Here is a 22,587-nt window from a genome sequence, read left to right as displayed (position 1 = left end):
TTTGGGGATCATTGTAAGTACCTAGGTGTTAAAGTAAGGAAAGATCTTCTTTGGGGTAATCATATAAATGTGTATGTATGTTGAGTATTCAGCCCGAAGGCTGGTTGAATCCTCAACAGGTCCACTATTAGCTGTCACATAAATATGATTGTAAATAAAGGGTATAAGCTTAGATCTCTGCACATGGTTAAGAGGGCATTTAGGGGTTGTAATAAGGATGTAAAGGAGAGGGCGTATAAGTCTCTGGTAAGACCCCAACTAGAGTATGGTTCCAATGTATGGGACGCTCACCAGGAAAACTTGATTCAAGAACTGGAAAAAATCCAAAGGAAAGCAGCTTGATTTGTTCTGGTTGATTTCTGACAAAAGAGTAGCGTTACAAAAATGTTGCGAAGTTTGAGCTGGGAAGAATTGGGAGAAAGGAGATGAGCTGCTCAGCTAAGTGGTATGTTCATAGCTGTCAGTGGAGAGATGGCGTGGAATGACATCAGTAGACGAATTTGAGTGGTGTCTTTAAAAGTAGGAAAGACCACAATATGAAGATAAAGTTGGAATTCAAGAGGACAAATTGGGGCAAATATTTGTTTATACTGAGGGGAGTTAGGGATTGTAATAACTTACCAAGGGAGATGTTCAATAAATTTCCAATCTCTTTGCAATCATTTAAGAAAATGCTAGGAAAACAACAGATAGGGAACCTGCCACCTGATTGATTGATTTATTTATTTATTTATTTATTTATTTATTTATTTATTTATTTATTTATTTATTTATTTATTGATTGATTGATTGATTGATTGATTGATTGATTGATTGATTGATTGATTGATTGATTGATTGATTGATTGATTGATTCATTTATTTATTTATTTATTTATTTATTTATTTATTTATTTATTTATTTTGCTTTACGTCTCAACGACACAGATAAGTCTTATGGAGACAATGGGATAGAAAAGTGCTAGGAGTAGGAAGGAAGGAAGCGACCCTGGCCTTAATCAAGGTGCAGCCCCAATATTTGTTTGGTATGACAATGGGAAACCACGGAAAACTATCTTCAGGGCTCCTGACAGTGGGATTCGAACCCACTATCTCCCGAATGTAAGCTCACAGCTGCGCGACCCAAGCTGCGTGGCTATTTACTCGTTTTACTAGAAAATTAACTTCAATCTGCAATCCAAGCTGTTCCCCACGGCGTTCGCCATCACCGACATAAGAAAATATCATCGTCGCGATTTATAGTTTCCCAGTTTGTATATATATCAAAGATCAATGCGCGAGACAAACATTTCGTTTGTGTGAAGATCTGGAAGCGATTAGCAATGGTTATCGTTATGATCTGAGGAGGAATTTTTATGACCAGTGTCGTCAGAATTAACAAGAACATTCATAAATGGACAGGGCACATGTATATACGTTCTTCGTGCTGTGAGTTGTTGTTGAAATGGTTAATATGCATCTCCAGACGGAGTTATATATCTTATATATCTCTTATTCGGTTTTGTGTGATGAAAACTCATGTATAGCACCATATTATACTGATTAATCTCAAGTCCATACTCCTTCTGTTGTTACAGATCCTCGACTGCAGTAAATGAAGATTTTATATGTTCATGTTTATTAAAATGATTATGATCCGACGATATTCGAACATTATTGTAAATCGCTGGTGTCGTAACTGGTGACGGGCAAAATTCCTGTGATATGAAAGTTCTGTTATCTGGGTTAAGGAGTTGGGACATCACCTCGTTACGACTCATAAAAAAGAACCAGTGGAAATATACGCTGAACCTTACCCTGTAAGTATAGTTATTTATTCGTGTCAGCCACGACTGATCTTCATTAAGGGCTGTCGCCTATGTGACAGATTCCTTATCAGTTGTTAACGTTATCATTTCAGCTAATCTCCGTATTTGTAAGTCTTCCCACCCCAGTGATTCTAACATCTTCGTAACATTGCTCGTTTGTCAGAAATCGCTCAAAACAAATGTTACTTCTTTCCATAGGATCTTTGTCAGTTCTCGAATCAAGTAGCCTAATCATGGTGAAGGTCCCATACACTGGAACCTTACTCTTAATATTGGGATCTTCGGTAACTTATACACCCTCCCATTTACACTCTGACTATGTATGTAAGTATGTATGAATGTTGAGTACTCAGTCCAAAGGCTGGTTAGAACCTCAACAGCTCTGCCATTGGCTGTCGTAGGTGGCCTAAACTAATATATCTGTCTTTTGAGCCCACTGAAATACATGCACCAACTGACCCTATGAGCAACACCATTCATTACAGGGACTGGCTACATGAGGAACAGCATTTAGCATCACTCATACCTCAGTCACTTTCATATTGTCAAAGCCAAGGATAAGACTGAGACAGGTCATGGAAGGTAACAACTTTTTTTCTAAGCCATGTTAGAACACATAGTGCTCTGTATATAGTATGTCTAAGCAGCAAATGCATACACCCTTACTGTATGTTGGGTATTTAGCCCGAAGGCTGGTTTGATCCTCTATAGCTCCACCAACAGCTGTCATAAATAGCCTAGGTGTCACTGAAGAGGCGTACTAGGGAAATGAGGAGTGAGGTAGTTTCCCGTTGCTTTCCTCACCGAGCCAGCAGTTGCTATTACATATCAGTCTGCCAAGCCCACTGAAGTGCATGCACCAACCGAACCTATGAGCGATATTTTCACACCATTCATAACGGGGACTGGCTGCATAAGGAATGGTATTACTAGCATCACTCATACCTCAGTCACTTTCATATTGTCAAAGCCAAGGATGAGACTGAGACAGGTCAATGAAAGTAACAAATTTGATATAGCCCGTACCAGAAGACATAGTGCACTGTAAACTCTACATCTCCCCAGCAAAGGCATAACCTCTAATCTTCCATATAACCAGTTGAGGAAATCCATAATCTTTATATACAACCACATTCCTCCTCTGCGAACCATGTGACCTTGCCGCGGTGGGGAGGCTTGCGTGTCCCAATGATGCAGATAGCCGAGCCGCAGGTGCAACCATATCGGATGGGTATCTGTTGAGAGACCAGACTAAAAATGGTTCATCGAACGGGGGGTAGCAGCCTTTCGGTAGTTGCAAGGGCGGCAGTCTAGATGATTGACTGATACGGCCTTGTAATAATACTCAACATGGCTTAGCTGTGTTGATACTGCTACACGGCTGAAAGCAATGGGAAACTACAGCCGTAACTACCTCCCGAGGACATGCAGCTCTCTCTGTATGAATGATGTACTGATGATGGCTTCCTCCCGGGCTAAAATATTCCGGAGGTAAACTAGTCCCCCATTCGGATCTCTGGGTGGGGACTACACGAGAGGGGGCGATCATCAGGAAGATGGATACTGACATTCTGCGAGTCGGAGCGTGGAATGTTAGAAGTTTGAATCGTTGTGGTAGGTTAGAGAATCTGAAAAGGGAGATGGATAGACTAAAGTTAGATGTAGTTGGTATAAGTGAAGTACGTTGGCAGGAAGAACAAGATTTTTGGTCAGGCGACTACCGAATTATCAACACAAAATCAAACAGGGGAAATGCAGTAGTTGGTTTAATAATGGATAAGAAAATAGGGCAGCGGGTAAGCTACTACGACCAGCATAGTGAAAGAATTATTGTCGTCAAGATAGACACCAGACCAGTGCCCACCACAATAGTGCAGGTCTATATGCCTACTAGTTCAGCGGATGATGAAGAAATTGAAAGAATATTTGAGGAAATAGAAGATTTAATTCAATATGTAAAAGGTGACGAGAATCTAATTGTGATGGGAGACTGGAATGCAGTGGTAGGCCAAGGAAGAGGAGGTAGTACAGTAGGAGAATTTGGATTGGGACAAAGGAACGAAAGAGGAAGTCGGATGGTTGAATTTTGCACTGATCATAATTTAGTCCTTCCCAATACTTGGTTCAAACACCACAAACGGCGGCTGTATACGTGGACGAGACCTGGAGACACTGGAAGGTATCAAATAGACTTCATTATGATTAGGCAGAGATTCAGAAACCAGGTGTTGGATTGCAAAACTTTCCCAGGAGCAGACGTGGACTCTGACCACAACTTGTTGGTCATGAAATGCCATCTGAAGTTGAAGAAATTGAAGAAAGGAAAGAATGCAAAAAGATGGGATCTAGACAAGTTGAAAGAAAAGAGTGTGAGGGATTGTTTCGAGGAACATGTTGCAAAAGGACTAAATGAAAAGGCTGAAGGAAACACTATAGAGGAAGAGTGGAGAGTCATGAAAAATGAAGTCAGTAGGGCTGCTGAAGAGATGTTAGGAAGGAAGAAAACATCAACTAAGAATCAGTGGATAACTCAGGAGATACTAGACCTGATTGATGAACGACGAAAATACAAGAATGCGAGAAATGAAGAGGGCAGAAAAGAATACAGGCGATTAAAGAATCAAGTTTATAGAAAGTGCAAGGTAGCTAAGGAAGAATGGCTGAAGGAGAAGTGCAAGGATGTCGAAGGCTGTATGGTCCTGGGAAAGGTAGATGCTGCATACAGGAAAATCAAGGAAACCTTTGGAGAAAGGAAATCTAGGTGTATGAATATTAAGAGCTCAGATGGAAAGCCACTTCTAGGGAAAGAAGACAAAGCAGAAAGATGGCAGGAGCATATCCAACAGTTGTATCAGGGTAAAGATGTAGATAATTTGGCTCTGGAACATGAAGAGGCTGTTGATGCTGATGAAATGGGAGACCCAATTTTGAGGTCAGAGTTTGACAGAGCTGTGAGTGACCTAAATAGGAACAAGGCACCTGGAATTGATGACATTCCCTCTGAATTACTGACTGCCTTAGGAGAAACCAGCATGGCAAGGTTATTTCATTTAGTGTGCAAGATGTATGATACAGGAGAAGTCCCATCTGATTTTCGGCAGAATGTTTTTATACTTATTCCCAAGAAAGCCGGTGCTGACAGGTGTGGAAACTACCGCACCATTAGTTTAGTATCTCATGCCTGCAAAATTTTAACACTATTATTTACAGAAGAATGGAAAAACAAGTTGAAGCTGAGTTGGGAGAAGATCAATTTGGCTTTAGAAGAAATGTAGGAACACGTGAAGCAATCCTGACTTTACGTTTGATCTTAGAGGATCGAATCAAGAAGGACAAGCCCACGTACATGGCATTTGTAGATCTAGAAAAGGCATTCGATAATGTTGATCGGACCAAGCTATTTAAGATTCTGAAGGTGATTGGGATCAGATACCGAGAACGACGAATTATCTACAATCTGTATCAAAATCAGTGATAAGAATCGAGGGCTTTGAAAAAGCAGCAGCAATCCAGAAAGGAGTGAGGCAAGGCTGCAGTTTGTCTCCTCTCCTTTTCAAATGTTTACATAGAAAAGGCAGTAAAATAAATCAAAGAGGAATTTGGAAAGGGAATCACAGTCCAAGGAGAGGAAATCAAAACCTTGAGATTTACCGATGATATTGCAGAAGATCTCGAGAAGTTGCTGAATGGTATGGATGAAGTCTTTGGTAAGGAGTACAAGATGAAAATAAATAAGTCCAAAACAAACGTAATGGAGTGCAATCAAACGAAGGCAGGTGATGTAGGAAATATTAGATTAGGAAAGGAAGTCTTAGAGGAAGTAGAGGAATATTGTTACTTGGGTAGTAAAATAACTAACGATGGCAGAAGTAAGGAGGACATAAAATGCAGACTAGCACAAGCAAGGAAGAGCTTTCTTAAGAAAAGAAATTTGCTCACTTCATACATTGATATCGGAATTAGAAAGATGTTTTTGAAGACTTTCGTGTGGAGCGTGGCATTGTATGGAAGTGAAACATGGATGATAACTAGCTCAGAAAGAAAGAGAATAGAACCTTTTGAAATGTGGTGTTACAGAAGAATGCTGAAGGTGAGATGGATAGATCAAATCACGAATGAAGAGATACTGAATCAAATTGGTGAGAGGGGATTGATTTGGCTAAATTTGACGAGAAGAAGAGATAGAATGATAGGACACATCTTAAGACACCCAGGACTTGTTCAGTTGGTTTTTGAATGAAGTGTAGGTGGTAAGAACGGTAGGGGTAGACCGAGGTATGAATATGACAAGCAGATTAGAGCAGATGTAGGATGCAATAGTTACGTAGAAATGAAAAGGTTAGCACAGGATAGAGTGGCATGGAGAGCTGCATCAAACCAGTCTATGGACTGATGACCCAAACAACAACAACCATGTTAATTTGATTACTCTACAGTCTGTTTCACCATGTTTGAGAGTCAGAGTATCCAATCTGTGCAAGGTTTTGTTTTAGGAACACACTCTCAATAGGCCAATGAACATCTACGGAAAAATGAACATTGCTCATCATTAATTCAGCCCGTAGACCGCTATTCATACAGGCGTGTAACGACTGTCATTTTTTTCTCGCTCACGGCCTTCTTGGAAAGGATGTTCTGCAGCAGTGCTCAGTGCTGGCAACCTCTCTACTTAGGAACTAAGCTTCGAATTGCTCCCCGTTCTTGCCGTCCGCGGAGCGGCCTGACGCCCCTAGTTTTGTATACGTTAGGACAGGATCTAGACAAGAAGATTAGTCTGGACAGTTAGGATTCTTGGCGTGGACAAGACCATTGGTCTGGATGGTTAGGATTCTTGCTGTGGACAAGACCATTGGTCTGGCCGTTTAGAAGCCACGAAGTGGCGTTAAGCCCCTAGTTTCGTATACGGTTACGATAGGATCTGGACAGGACCATTGGTCTGGACGATTAGGATTCTTGCCGTGGACAAGACCATTAGTCTGGGCGGTCAGAAGCCTGGAAGCGGCGCTAGGCTCCTAGTTTCTTATACGGTTAGGATAGGATCTAGGCAAGATGATTGGTCTGGACAGTTAGGATTCTTGCCGTGGACAAGACCATTGGTCTGGACAGTTAGAAGCAGCGTTAGTCCCCTAGTTTCGTATACAGTTAGGATCGGATGTAGACAAGATGATTGGTCTGGATGGTTAGGATTCTTGCTGTGGACAAGACCATTGGTTAGTTTCCTGATGTCTAGGTCTAGGCTGGGCGACAGATGCGCATTCTATGAGGTCTAGTGTTTGGAATATGAAATAGAAGTTGGCTAGACTAGACCTGTGATGTAGCTAATCGATGGTTTTCGATAACACACGTTGCCTCATAATTGTTGCTTCATTATTGATATAATGGCTGCCTGCGGTGGTTGTGTTGTCACTTACACTGATTTTGTTACCAAATATCATAGGAATTTAAACGATTTAGTGGAGTTCTATCATCGTCACGGATTGCTATCCAATAGCGCAGTTTGTGAAAAGTGCGGACGTGATGCTCCATTGCTTTTGATAAAGAGAGGCGAAAAAGTGAAATAGTTTTTTTTCGGTGTCGACGAGTTCAACAGGGTGTCAACTGTAATTGGAAAGTTTGTGGAAGGACAAATACCTTCTTTGAAGGATTTAATATATAAAATTGGTCAGTTCGCTATGCTGTGGTGCCTTTCACCGAAACCCCTGGGTCCAACTGTGAAACTTGAGTTGGGTTTCTCTGCTGCAACTGTTGTGGATTGTTCCAACCTTTGTAGGGACGTGTGCATTGCCTGGGTTGACAACAATTAAAAAAATAAAAATAGGTGGACCCGGCATAATAGTGGAAATAGACGAAAGCAAGTTCGGAAAGAGAAAGTACAATCGAGGCAGGCAGATAGAAGGGCAGTGGCTCTTCAGAGGCGTGGAGAGGGAGAACTTCTGAAACTTTTTCGTACTTCCTGTCAAAAAAAGGGATAAAGCCACGTTACTTGCCGTTATTAAAGACTGCATCCTCCCAGGCACGATAATCATATCGGACTGCTGGAAGGCCTACGACTGCTTGGAGGACGAGGGATTCGTACACCTCTGCGTGAACCACTCTCTTCAGTTTGTAGACACTAAGAAGATTGGTCACGTCAATAGGGGAAACAGGAGGTTGATGCCCATCAATCGCCCTACCGTGCACACTCAAAATATTGAAAACCGGTGGCGTTATCTCAAGCACGGGAGCTACTCAGTTCCAGGATTCGGTAGGAGAAAATGATTTTTTCACGGTATCTTGCCGAATCTCTCTTTAAGAGCTCGTTTCCCTTAAACGCCCGGGTGCATGAATTTCTCAAGGCTGCAGCAACCCTCTACCCTCCTCTACATTAAGGTAAGTTTCACTTATCTTTATTGTTGTTCTGTATTGTACATTGTTTTTTTCACATGTTCCATTTACTTGCACTTTTATTGTGCTGCAGTTGGTAATGGATTATCATCAACATACTTGACAGGAATGAGATCACGTGACATTTTACATTGGCCAATAAGAATACAATAACCTACTTCAGAAATGAAGAAGGTGTGTAATAATCTTAATTAGTTTATAAAAGTAAATATTCTTCTTGGGGCGGGATGGTGGGTTCCTGGACTTTGCAAAGAACACATCTCTCCTCTGAGATGCTCTCCAAGTAAGATTTCACTAATTCCACTCACTTGTAACATTACAAATTACGGCGGTCTATGGGCTGAACTAATGTCCATTGCTCAACTTACATAGTTTGGCTGAAATGTATCAATCCTAACATATGATGCTTTCACTCATTATGTTATTAGCAATATCATTTGAGTGACTTATTCCTTATTCTTCCCACGTGTATACACAAATATGTTACATCTTCCCAACATAGTGAAGCAAGTCACTTGATGGAAGAGTTTGAAGGAAACAACAATCCATTTTGCAAACATCAATCTTTGAGCCCAGTAGCTCGGTGTTTGCTGATCTGAAGCACATGTGTTCACTTTTCTTGTTTGCTTGTTCTAAGTTCTATGTTTATTGTGAATGAAACTAACACACAATGTTTAACATTTATAATTTTAATTAACTGGAAGTATAAAACTTCCATGCAGCAAATGTGTGTGTCTGCTTGTGTAAGAAAGCGTCATAATTGTAAACCATTTGTGAATTAGATCAGTCTGTGATTAAACATAAAAAAGGAAAACCACTAACAAGTGGCAAGAAGACGTGTTAAATGTCTTTTCCAAATTTCGTTAAGAAAATCGTGGAAGTACTCTGGATGAAGTAACACGTGCAGTGGCTGATGTAAGAGGTAGCATGTACCATCCTAGGAAAGTACTTACAGCTGATAAGGAACTGGTTACTCCTAAAAAAAAGAAAAACTCATAAAGTGCCAAAGTTAAGTGAAAAATACAACAATTTTATAAAAGATGTTATCCATAAAAGAAATTGCGACTTCTTTATAAGAAATGAAATACCAACTCTTGAATATTACCTTCAGTTAATAGTGACGATACATTGCCTACATTTTCTCGTGCAACTTTTCACAGCCTTTTGAAATTTATAAACTTCAGTTATGTGTCTCAAAATCACCACTTGGCACTGGTGGTGTGGAGTAGAATGTATTTACATCAGATTAAGAAATTTTGTGAAGATGGTGACTTGACTTGACTTATTTCCTTTAATTCCACATGGAACATAGGGCCACGACGAAATTTCTCCAGCTTGTTCTATCTGCTGCCAGTGTTTCACTTCCCTCCATGTCTTGTTAACTCCAGCAATCTCCTTATCTATGGTTCTCTTCCAGGTAATCCTCGGTCTGCCTTACCTGCGACTGCCTTGTGGATTCCAACTCAATGCCTGCCTTGTGATACTCTCTTGTGGTCTTCTCAGAGTGTGCCCAATCCGTCTCCATTTTCTTCTCATTATCTGTTCCTGTATGGGACTTTGACTTGTGGACTTCCAAAGGTCTTTGTTTGAGATAGTTTCTGGCCACCATATTCTCATAATGTACCTCAAACACCGATTTATAAAAGTCTGTAACTTTGTGGTAATATCTTTGGTCACTTTCCACGTCTCGCTTCCATACAGTAACACAGATTTAACATTTGAGTTGAATATCCTTAGCTTCGTTTTTATACGAATGTGAGGGGATCTCCATATTGGTCGTAACTGAGCAAAAGCTCCTTTGGCTTTATTTATACGACTCACCACATCTCTAAAAGCACCTCCATCCTGGCTTACCATGCTTCCTAAGTATCAAAATTCCTCTACCCTTTCTATATCCATTCCATATAGAGTCAAGTTGCAATTGTTACGATGGTTTATGCGCATTTCTTTAGTCTTTTTGTTATTAATCTTTAAGCCTACTTCTTTAGCTTCTATTTTTAACTCATTCAGTTTGATTTCCATGTCCCGAAAACATTCTGTAAGAAGACAGAGGTCATCCGCATAATCCAGTTCTTCCAATCAGTTATTTAATCCCCACTGAATACCACGCTTTCTATTCGTTGTCTCTCTCAGCATACAATCCAGTGTCATGAAAAACAAGATTGGCGACAGTAGACATCCTTGTCTTACTCCAGATTTTACAGCAAAAGGTTCAGACAGCTTCCCTTAATGTTCTACTTGACAAGTATATCCATCATACATTGCCAGTGTAAGATGGACTATATTTTGTGGAATTCCAAACTTTTCCATAGCCTTCCACATTTTCCTCCAGTTGATAGAGTCAAAGACCTTTTCAAAATCAATGAAAAGTATATACAGAGATGTCTGATACTCAGCAAATTGTTCAATGATTAGCCTCAGTGTGTTAATCTGATCCACAGTAGACCGACCTTCTCTGAAACCTGCCTGTTCTTGACATAGCCTCCTGTCAACGGCTATGTTTATTCTGTTCAGTATGACTCTAGACATCTCTTTTCCCCCATATGAGAGCAACGTTATTCCCCTCCAGTTATTGCAATCTGAGAGGTCACCCTTCTTCGGTATCTTGATTAGGACACCCTTCTTCCATTCCTCAGGGAGGTGTTCTTCGTTCCATATTAGTGTTAGAAGTGGCTCCATGATTTCCGCTGTTAAATCTGGATCTACCTTTAGGGCTTCTGGGATAATGTTATCTACACCGGGTGCTTTGCCACTCTTCATTTGTTTCACTGCTTGTGCAACCTCTTGTCGTGTTGGTGGTTCTACGGAGATGTCTGGATCCTCCAAAATGGTTTCAACTTCTTCAGTTCTCGATTCCTCACCAAGATTATTGAGTACTTCCATGAAGTGATGTCTCCATCTTTCCAGTTGTTGTGTCTCAGATGTCAAGGCTACTCCGTTTGCATCTCTGACTGGTTTCTGCCCTGAAAAGCTCCTCCTCGAAAGCTTTCTCGTAATGGCATATACTTCTTTACTGTTGCTGACTCTTACTGCTTCTTCTGCTTGTATTGCCAGTTGGTCTGTAAACACTCTCCTCACTTTCTTCTTAATCTCCTTGTTGGCCTCCCTGTATTTTTCCATTGCTACTGCTTTCTGGTTTCTTGTTCTACTGGAGTTGACAAGTGCCTTGCACTCTCTTCGCTTTTGGATTGATTTCCAAGTGTCATCCGATAACCATTCTTTCCTCTCTGGCTCTATGTAGCCTACTATCTCTTCACATATGTCATGAAAGAGTTCCTTGACTGTGTTCGATTTGGTATTTACATCTTCATCTGGTTGTTCAGCAAGGGCTTCAAACCTGTTCTTCAAATGTACCTTAGATTCATTTTGCACTTCAATTTTCCCAAATTTCCCGGAGTTGAAACGTTTCATTCGTACTGCTGCCTGTTTTACTTGTGCTGCCACCTTCAATCTAACATCAGCAATGTGCTGCCACCTTCAATTTAACATCAGCAATCATAAGGTGATGGTCGCTGCCTACATCTGCTCCACGTTTATTCCTCACATCTAAGAGTGAATGTCTCCATCTTTTACTTATTGCCAAGTGATCAGTTTAGTTTTCTGTGCGGAGATCAGGTGACACCCATGAGATCTTGTGGCAGTTCTTATGTGGAAACAATGATCCACCTATAACCAATCCAAAATTACTGCATAGATCTATGAATCTCTGGCCATTATTGTTTTCTTCTCCTATTCCGTGTCTACCCATGATGATTTCTCTTCCTTCATTTTCATTACCGATTTTTGCATTTAGATCTCCCATCAACACCACAATGTCCTTCTTCTTTATCCCTGCCAGTGTTGATGTCAGCCTATCATAAAACTCCTCCTTCTCTTCCTCTTCTGCTACCTCTGTTGGCGCATAGCACTGTACTATGGTCACAGGTCTAACTTTGGTTCTTATTCGTACAGTAATTATCCTTAAAAATTAAAAATAATTGAAGTTCAACCAATTCAATACATAAAAGAAAGAAATTCTTATTTAAATGGGACCGGTTTCGACCCTAGTCCAGGTCATCGTCAGCTGTAAAAACTCCACTTGAATGCTGATCATTTTCTTCCCTTCCAGGGTAAATGAAGACACCCCCCCCCCTCTTCTGTCCTCACCTCTCTGTAGCCTGTCCATCTTGTTTCACTCAACCCAAGTATCTCCAGTTTATACCTTTTCATTTCTGCTATTACTTCTCTCAGTCTGCCAGTTTCATACATAGTTTTAACATTCCAGAATCCAATTCATGTTCTGCATTTCATTGCAAAAGTCTTCTCCATAAAATCCGGCCGGTATAAATTTCGTCTGGTTTCTGTAATAAGTTTAATTCCGGTGTGCGAGTTATTAGCCCACAGCACCCTAAGTCCAGTGGAGGGCCTGCCTCCTGTCTGCGCTAGACTGCAGGATTTTTCTGTAGGGGTTATCTCCCTTAGCCTTTAAAGATCCCTCTTTACCACAAGGCAGTGGTTTCTTCTTTATTCATCCCCAAGAAGAAGGGTTGCCTCATCCGCCAGCTTCGTCGTACCAAAGGACCCCTTCTCCGCCGCTGCTGCCTTTGAGGTCTTCACCAGAGCCCCGTTAGCCGTCACTTTTCACAGTTCCTGTAGGGCCTTCACAGCTATCGTAGCGGTCATGGGGCACAGTCCCCACTGTACATCACCCCTACAGGCAATCCCCTACTTCATGTCGTTGCCCACCTCCCACGACGTGGATGAGGGGTTGGCCTTGTGGGAGGCTGTGAAGATGGTAGATATATCTATTTCCTTCATAAAACTTGGGTAATAATTTAGGAGGATGAAATTATAAAATCTATTAAAGGTGAATTTCTTAGGGGATTATCGAGTGGGTCGAAATCTGCCTCTGGCAAGGGTAAACTACTAATTGTTCTCCACATAAATGAAAATGGTTTCTTCAGGCACAACAGTCTAATGACTGAAAGATAAATGTTTTTGAACGGGTAGTACTACAGAATACATGTGCTTGCAATTGTGTTTTTCATCTCTCAAACATGGTGAGTCAGGTGTTTTATGAGTGATCCTTATGAGTTACTTTCACCCCATCAACATGGTAATTAAAGCTCAGAGAATTTTTCTCTTTGATGAAACTTACAACCTGACTTTTCATCCTGTTTACCATCATACCATTGTTTTCTGTCCACCTCACTATTTGTTGAGGTCATTTTGCAGATGCTCTCAATTATGTAACTTATTTATTACTCTATACAGCGTAATATAATCTGCAAAATGTCTTATCTGTGATTCCAATTCTTTGCACATATAGTCATTGACAATTAGTATGTGGAAAAACATAGAATAATGATGTACAACGATACCGTAAGTAGCATAGAAGACTTATTCTTTATGCTTGGCAGGGACCAATTAGGAATGCACCAGATAACCTTTCCTTCTATCACTTTGTAAAATTCTTACATTTTATCATGGTTCCAAGGGATGGTTGATAATGTCAACTTGTCTCACATTCTGCATGAAAGCATCAAAGTGATGATTTTGATGTGATCTGCCATACACAGTGTATGAAGAGGCAATTTAGAGCACGAGACACAGTGACAAGTTTGCTTGGATTTAACCTCAGCTCTAGTGTACTGAATTTCTTTACCAGTCGTGAGTTGACTGCCCCTAGCTATGAGGAAGGGAGGGTTGCCATAATTTAAACAACATACTTACTATCTAACCATAGATGAAACATAAATATTAGACATTGGTGGGTAAACTGTGTACATGTCTTTGCTAACTGTACTATTAAAAACTTACATTTACTAAATTCTGGTAATTTTAACTGCTGATAATAGGTAAAATGAATATTCATTTCAAAGTTGGAGTGTATGCAGGATTGAAAAAAGTTTGAGATGACAAATTGAGAGGCCAGAAGAGCAAAAGCACTGGTCAAATCACAAGGAATACTGCCATCCAACAACCCACAGCCATTCGCTTCAAATTCTGATGATAAACACATACACAAACAGAATGTATTGGCTGCTTTGTCACTCTAACCTGGTGGTTATCTCTAGACCATTGCTCTAGTCTACAAATGGGCTGTAAATGTTTCTCATCCTTCATCTTTGAATTCTTATTGCACTAAGTATGATTACTTCCACTCCTTTTGATTCTGTCCTGTCTCTACATTAAACACTCCACAGTTCCAGGAGAAAATTTCCAATCCATAATTTTATTCCTGAGTCATGATTCCATTTCTGTTTCAATATCTGTTAAATATATGTGTATTAAATTACTTAATTCTATTTCTTTCCTTACAGTACTTCTGCAGTTTAACAATCACAATTTTATGTCATCCGTACTTGTCTTCTAGAGGGAAGGATTGGAGACCAGTGCAGGTCTGCCCCAATATTATCCACCAAGGGATGAACAGAAATTGTGATGAAGGTGGACGCTGACTGTAGTTTAAAAGTTATATGACACTCCTTTAGCAGCATGGTTGCTTTTTGATACCACATAAAACAGCTGCACCCAATTGACAAGGTACCATTGCTCTACAACCGTCTTTCCCAACCTTTACACATTTGCGTTTGGTACAACTTCAGTAATGGTCAGTGTACTAGCTACAGCAAGTACACAGGATGTTTTTCTTTTGTTTCCCCCACCTTACTCATTTCTGTATGAGGAAGAAGACAGTGCTGCCAACTCTTAAAGGAAATCCCTGTCAAGTATAGGTGAAGAGAGAAGGCTCATTGCCTCTTTTATGATATGCTTTGGATATCATAAGCGTATCGAGTGATGGGTGGAGCAGGGTAAAGTTAAGGTAAATTAAGTGGTCTTTCCTTATTAGTCTGCATACATCCTAGATAGTCACAATAATCCATAGGTCTGATATGTCATGGGTTTTTAGAAAAGTGCCTCTTGAAGGGAGTGTTTCATGGCAGACCTTTGGTATAATTGATGGTAATAATAGCGCTCTTTTATATGGGTCTGTGTACTGTGACAAAAAAGTAATCATTGGTCCAACACGTCAGGGGTGGTTAGTAGAGGGTGTCATGAAGGGAGTGTGATCCTGCTTGTGGGGGTAAGTTTCTTGACAGATAATGGGGGTGTAATAATAATAATAATAATAATAATAATAATAATAATAACAGCAGATACATTTGGAGTTATTGTTCACAAGTTCTCAGTGTTCCCCAGTTGGTCATGAAATATTATTTATTTCAAATTATGGAAGCAATGTCATATTGAATAATTTCCTCCAATTCCAGCATTCCTTTAGCCGGCTACTTTGGAAAATGTCAGTTTCATGATCTTTTATTCTTGATGACTGAAGAGAGGTTACAGTTCATCCTGCAAATAAAGTAATCCGTGCCACAAACTCATTGTCTTCAATGCTAGGTGGTATTGAAATCATACTACCCTTTCATCCTTCTAGAAGGACATACTTGTTCACATGAATCAAAGTTTTGTCTCCAGATTGTGGAGAAGTTCCAAGACACCTGTTCAGTAGCAGAAAGACATTGCGTGAGCCATCCGTGCAACACAACAACAACTCAAGACTGGTATATGCACCTGTCTTCAAGTAGACTTCCCACATAGACAGCTACTACCCTGCATCATAAGGTTTGGGATGCTACAGGAGTTACTGTAAGTACCTAAACTGTGCATGTTAGATGGGGGAATTTATTCAAGAAGCTCAGGACTCCTCCACTTCGATAGCATTGCAATGTGGCTACTGTTTGATGGGCTAGAGCGCATCAGATTTTGATACAAGATCAGTGGTGTAGAATGTTGGTCACTGATGAAGTATGAATTGTTTTACACTTTGAAAACAACTCTCTACGCATATGGAGGACATATGGGAACATTACAATGAATCATACCCAGTAGGACGTCACCAACAGCTTGGTGGTTCAGCAGTATTCTGGGCAGGTATCATGTACAGCTGCTGTACACCACTTGTTCGCATTCCAAGAAGTATGACAGCTGCATTGTATGAAAACATTATTCTCTGACCCACAATTAGTGGTTTTGTGAAGACTGTATGAGATGGGTTTATTCTGCAGGACAATAACACTCATCTACATCATGCAGCAGCAGTAAATGGATACCTGGAGGGATGTGGAATTCGCAGAATGGACTGACCAACATCTTCCCTGGGCATGAACCGCATAAAGCATGCATGGACCTTACGTAAATTTAGCAATTTCGAACAGTCAGTATTCACCACTAATTATTTAGGCTCTGAAAGATGCTGCCATCAAGGTATGGGACTGTTCACTCAAAATATGCTCGATGATTTGGTAGTGAGCATGCCCTTTCACATTCAAGAGTGCCTCAGTGTCCATGGTGAACCAACACATTATCAACTCATGCGATCACATTGAAAACTGTCTTTATTTTGCCACTTTCTAACTAAGAAGACACCTGTTTTGTTTGGTTTAGTTACATACTCAGTATTTTTTCCTTGCGTACTGCGTCTAAAGTTACCTAGAAGTGTACTTATTTGTTTTATTTCCTATTATGAGTTTCACATAAAAATATTATGATATCTGTTCTACCTATACTCAATATAACCTTGTTGGTTTGCAAATTCACCCTAAAATAAACAGTATGTTTGACTGAAAAGATATGGAGATTAATCTCCAGTTCTAGGTTGTAATCTTGCAAATTGTAAATGTATGGAGGTATTTATTTACTGAATGCAAAAACCTGTCGTGTGTTAGTCTAAAAGGTATTTATTTTTGTCCTACACTACTTTATCAGCCTTTCATACAATATCAGCCATATGTGGGAAGCTTCTGAAAGAACCTCCTCCTTAAGAAATTGGTTGTGACATACGTAACTGCCTCTCGTCACATATCCTGAAGAAATAAACAAGTATTATTTTATATGCTTATTTGAGTTCTGTGAGCAATTTGAAACCTCTGCTTCTTTCAGACTCCATGAAGTTGGTTAGAAATACTGTCATTCGTTTCAAGATCTGCTTGCCAACTAATTATAAAATTAGATCAGTAATAAATAAACTTAATCACAAAATTCATGGCAATAAAAATTATAGCCTGCATATTTGACTATTTGATTTCTTACCATGTGGCACAATGTCATGAACAGTTGTTAATACTTAACATTTGAATTATCAAACAATGTGTTTTATCAACATATTTATACTTTAACAGTTTGTTAAACTAAGTGTTAACACACCTGCCTTCCCTTGTTAAATGTTTAAAATTTGCCAACTGTTCCAAAATTGCTGCTTTGAATAATTTTTTTGGATGCAGAATTACTGTATTTAGATCATTTCTGTAATATACCTGATTGAGGAAGAGTTTTCATATGTAATGATTTCAAAAATCTGATGGTTGAAGAATTTCTACAAAAATACAGGTTTTTGAAAATACTTATTAGTAAGGCAGCTGATGAAATCTGAGTAAGGTTAAAATATCCCATGAACAGAAACTTACCTCTTTTTCCCATGCTGCTAGTACCAGTCTCTTCATATAGTGGTTGGAAAAAATACTGGAATTACAAAAGCTACATTTAGTATAATTGTTAGTAAAGTTTCTGCATCAGTAGCATCCATTAGAAGAGGGTATATAACATTTCCTTCAATAGAAGAATGCCAGCAGATTATCCACTACTTGTATGAAATTTGCTGTTTTGCAAGCGTTTATGGTGAACATATTTTACGAACATAAGAATCTGATCACTTGGAGGCATTAGATCTGAAATACGCTGCTATCAAAAGGGATACTACCCTCCAAATCAGGAATGTTGCTCGGTGGCTGTGTTTTATTCGCAGTAGTATGATATTTAATAACTTCTATATCAGGGAATGGTTTCAAATGGGAGCACTAATAATGAGATCCTGGTAGGTGGTATTCAAAACCCTTTAAAGAAATATATCTTAACCCTATACTAAAATTACATCCTGAAACATGAGCTGAAAACTATTATAATATAGCTTATATCATGACTCAAAACTTCAAGGAAAGGATGATAGGGATCTGAAACAAACAGTATCTCATTTCTTGCTTGGGATTACAAATATATAATACAACCATTTTGAGTTGACTTCATGTGCCATACTTTACAGTTGTGTTCAAACAAAAGGACATCGGAGCATGCTCAAAACTCTATGGTTCTGCCACGGCCTTATTAATTAACAATAATCATGGCTCTCTTGAGAGTTAGCAACATTTCTCAGGAAAAGTTTGGAAAAACACAGGAATCTTAACCTGTTGTTTAATTTTTAATAATGTGTTAACAAAGAATTACTTGGTGTTAATTTAACAGCTGATTATGAAATTGGGTCTATAGGTACTGCAGTATGCAATCATACCCACCAAACAATGATGGTCTGATAGGTATCATTATACATATTCAAGTTTGCTTGATTAAAGGGGTTAGCAATTGACTGTAGTTGTCTCCTAAAACAGGAATTACTTTCTTTGTTTCATATTAGATTGTTGTAAAGCTGATGTGTCATTAATGTGCTGGCATTACTATGTTGCAGGTTTGTGAAAATTATGGAGGAACCCCTCTTCATCAAAACTGAACCTGATTGGTCATCAGATACAGAAACATTATCAAATTCAGTAAGTGGAGTTGTAATAATTTATACTATCCAAAATATTAATTGGATTATGCTATTTATGTCTGTTTTCAATATATATCTTACCAACAGAATTACAACAGTGATGCAAAACACCCTTACTCTAAAATACTCTAATATGCCTGATCTTGCATAATAATGATGAGCTAATGCCGTGAGCTACTGTTCATATACAGTATTTGATCATTCATTTTTTCTTCTTATGATAATTTTTATGTGTGTTTCAGGAGACAGGTTTGAAATTAACAGCTGACAACTCAGTTAAGATTACAGTTGAACCAGATCTTGTGTTTCCTGATGCACAAGTAGAAGAGGTAAGAATATAATAAATCTAGGAGAATCATTAAATTTTGATCATTATATTTTCATAAATAGTTGCTAATGGTTCAAATGTTGGGCATCCTAATTATTGTGAGGCCAAGACCTTACATGGTACTAACATATTCGTACAGATATAGATTTGTGATTAGTTTTACATGTTATTATATGAATGGTTATGTAGCCTTTCATGTCATTTTAGGGATAACCTTATTGCACAAGGGTTTTTCATAGTATTTATATTTTACCAAAATGGTATAAATTAGGATACTGTTAAAAAGTAGTATTACCAACATAATGGGTAATTATACAGTAGAACTTTGTTATAGCAACATCAGTTTCAGTGGCACTTCTCTATAGTGTCAGGTATTCTCTGGTCCCAGCATATTCCTCATAGAGTAAGTGGTTTTCAGCCATGCTAACCCATTACCGCCATGCATGATCATATGATGACACCCTGTAGCAAGATGTGAATCTGTCTAGCAATGCATAATTCTATGATCTTTGTTGTGTCTGACAGCTTGTACAAGTTATTAAGAAATAGGGAATCAATCCCAGTGTATGTTTTGTTATGAGTAGTGATTTGTTGGGATCACAGAGCATTGTAAATGTTTAGATTATCTTGAGAGCAGGAGGGATGGCATTATGAATAATTTCACTTATATAATTTACAGTTAAAGTTTGAGCATTTCTTCTTAAGTAGCTATTATTGTCATCTGAATATTATGTTGAAATTATAATTTTTAATGCAAAAGTACCATGATATCATATGCTTATGCTTATAGTGACTATCAAAAAGTAAGTTTCGTTGATTAGTTGGTTTTTCATTGTTATAATTCATTTTCAGTGTATTTTTAATCAATTTTATTATGATACTATAGTGTTTGAAAAATAACATTGTGAATATAAAGCTAATCACTATTTCCTTCCACAAATCATTAGCATGTTGGAAATTGTTTTAGGCCTCAGGGATTTTTATTTTGTTAATTATGTCACATATTATATCCTCTGGAAAGCATATCAGTCTTCAGGAAGCTCTGGATATTATTGAATCAAATTATGTAATTGAGGACATAAAACCTGTAAAAATACTGTAAATATTCATTCTGACGACAAAGACTACAACGAGGAAGACAATTCAGGACTTGCTGCAGTCTTACTGGCTGCCAGTTTTCCAGCAATTCCAAAATTGATTTTAGTACTAGTTAGAGCCAACATTTGAGAGAAGACGAGGATATTCCTGAGCCCGTACTTGAGCCATCGGAAACAAAAAATCGAGGTAACAAAATATTTCTTGGACACATGCTGACATCCCAGGTAATCTTGGATTATTTCCTGAAATGACTGTTCAACTCTGGGGAATGTCTCCTTACAGCTTTTTGAGATGATTTTCAATGCAGAGGTGTTAAAATTTCTAGCATCTGAGTCTAGGAAATATGCACAATTCAAGAAAGTTTCAGATCCAACATTTTCTCCTCAGACATAGAACTTTTTTTTAATAGTTTTCCTACTGTTGTCATATTATAACATTGTTCTTCTAAAGAGGTCTTACTGGAAAGCAGGCAGATGACCACAAGGAGTTAGTTGTTAATGCCATTAGCCAAGTTTGGTTTTGTTTTTCCTTGAGAGTTACAGATTTACTATCTTTACAGTTAATGCCAACCCTAGTAATGATGATATAGTGTGACATCATTTTATGGATCTCATCAAGAAATATTTCCTTGTACATTTCTGGGTAGGAAAATTTCTCACAGATAATATGGCTGTAAACAATTTACATTTGGGAGGGCAATACGTTTTGGCCACAAAGTCTGGTGCTTCAATACTCCTTGTGGTTACCTAATAAACGTAGATGTCTGCCAAGGTAAAAATCCAAATGATATTGTCCAATATGAAGACATTTCCTTGAAATGTGTTGTTCCAGTGGTATCTATGTTAGATGAGTTTCCTAAAGACGTATGTAGGTTGCGTTTGTGGTTGTAATTTCATACCCTATTTATGGACATATCACTTCTACAGCATCTGAAACACTGAGGATATGGAGAGACCAGTACAATTTGAGGAAAATCAAAAGAATTGGCCTATTATGAAAAAGGATAAACAAGATCCTTATGAACATAAAGAAATAAATGAACTGGATTAAAGCCACTGTAGATATATATATATATATATATATATATATATATATTAATAATAAAGCCAAGCTTTCAGCCAAATTGCATTGGCCTTCATCAGGGCATGTGAAGTTTTGCCTCCGACAGTGAGCAAAGAAATTATCTGAAGGAACATGGAAGTCATGCCCGTACTATCCACGGCCTACCCCACTAACTGGACTCAAGGACCGTGGTGCTGTGCTGTGGTGGTTGGGAGGGAAGTTACTGATGCACAGCCCTCTGTCGACAGTTTGAGTGCGTCCCGCTGTGCCATAGTGGTGTTATGCATGTATTTCTGCAGTACAGGTCTCCATGTCGACAGAGGGCGGTGCATCAGTAACTTCCCTCCCAACCACCACAGCACAGCGCCACGATCCTTGAGTCCAGTTAGTGGGGTAGGCCATGGATAGTACGGGCACGACTTCCATGTTCCTTCAGATAATTTCTTTGCTCACTGTCGGAGGCAAAACTTCACATGCCCTGATGAAGGCCAATGCAATTTGGCTGAAAGCTTGGCTTTATTATTAATAAATATATATATAGTGGCTTTAATCCAGTTCATTTATTTCTTTATGTTAATACAATGAGCCACGAAAACTTACGTTCATTAAGATCCTTATGAGTTAGCAACAACAAATAAAGGTGACATCTGTGCTGTGAAATGGGTTGTCAACTTGGTGTCACAGTTGCGTCTATGTGCCATGGTATATTGCCACTTTCTACAAAATACAAGTACTCACAATTAGAAAAAAAATTGGTGTAGAACAGTCAAATATATTTGGGGCTTATAGTAAATATATGGCAGAGGTGGACAGAACGGACTAAAGTGTCTTCTACTACTGGATTGGTGTAGGAGTTTGAAAAATTTGGTGGCTCTTGCTTATTTGGCTTGTTGATGTTGTTGTGCATAACACACCTCATGAAGAAATCTGGAGTCGACCTACCACAGCCAGATTGTTGTCAGTATATCGTGCAGATTTCTTTGGAGATATCGGAGTAAAGCGGCACCAACCTCAGTCAAGTGAGTGTTGACATTAAGCTGGATGAACTGACCATCTGGTGGAGCCCAGCAGTAGAAGTGCTGTGCAAGAGCAACCTGTATGAGTGTCGTACAGACTCTTTGCACAAAGTGTAATGTTTGACAATGTATCCAGTGTTCTCCGCCTTTCCATGTAGCTTGAGGGATGTATCAAAAAATGCCATATTATAAATAACTGCCAGAATTTTTAGTTCAAATTGTGCTTTTGTTGTAAGAGAAAAAGTAAGTATTCTTAGTTATAGCGATGAACATTCTGCTGTTCCAATGTTTGTGCCCATCAGTCTG

The 22,587-nt window shown here is 38.9% G+C and overlaps 1 protein-coding gene across 1 annotated transcript in view; it reads left to right on the top strand.

Annotated features, from left to right (window-relative positions):
• LOC136877234 (zinc finger protein 665) overlaps positions 1-22,587 on the top strand; it is a 184,290-nt gene that overhangs the window by 117,767 nt on the left and 43,936 nt on the right. The window contains exons 7-9 of the mRNA XM_068228707.1: positions 1,662-1,799; positions 18,694-18,775; positions 19,020-19,106. Coding sequence (XP_068084808.1) covers positions 1,662-1,799; positions 18,694-18,775; positions 19,020-19,106 — 307 coding nt within the window. The remainder of the gene's footprint in view (positions 1-1,661; positions 1,800-18,693; positions 18,776-19,019; positions 19,107-22,587) is intronic.

Source organism: Anabrus simplex, chromosome 7 (assembly GCF_040414725.1).
Source record: "Anabrus simplex isolate iqAnaSimp1 chromosome 7, ASM4041472v1, whole genome shotgun sequence".
NCBI classification, from domain to species: Eukaryota; Metazoa; Arthropoda; class Insecta; order Orthoptera; family Tettigoniidae; genus Anabrus; species Anabrus simplex.
This window is presented reverse-complemented; position numbering and strand designations above follow the sequence as displayed.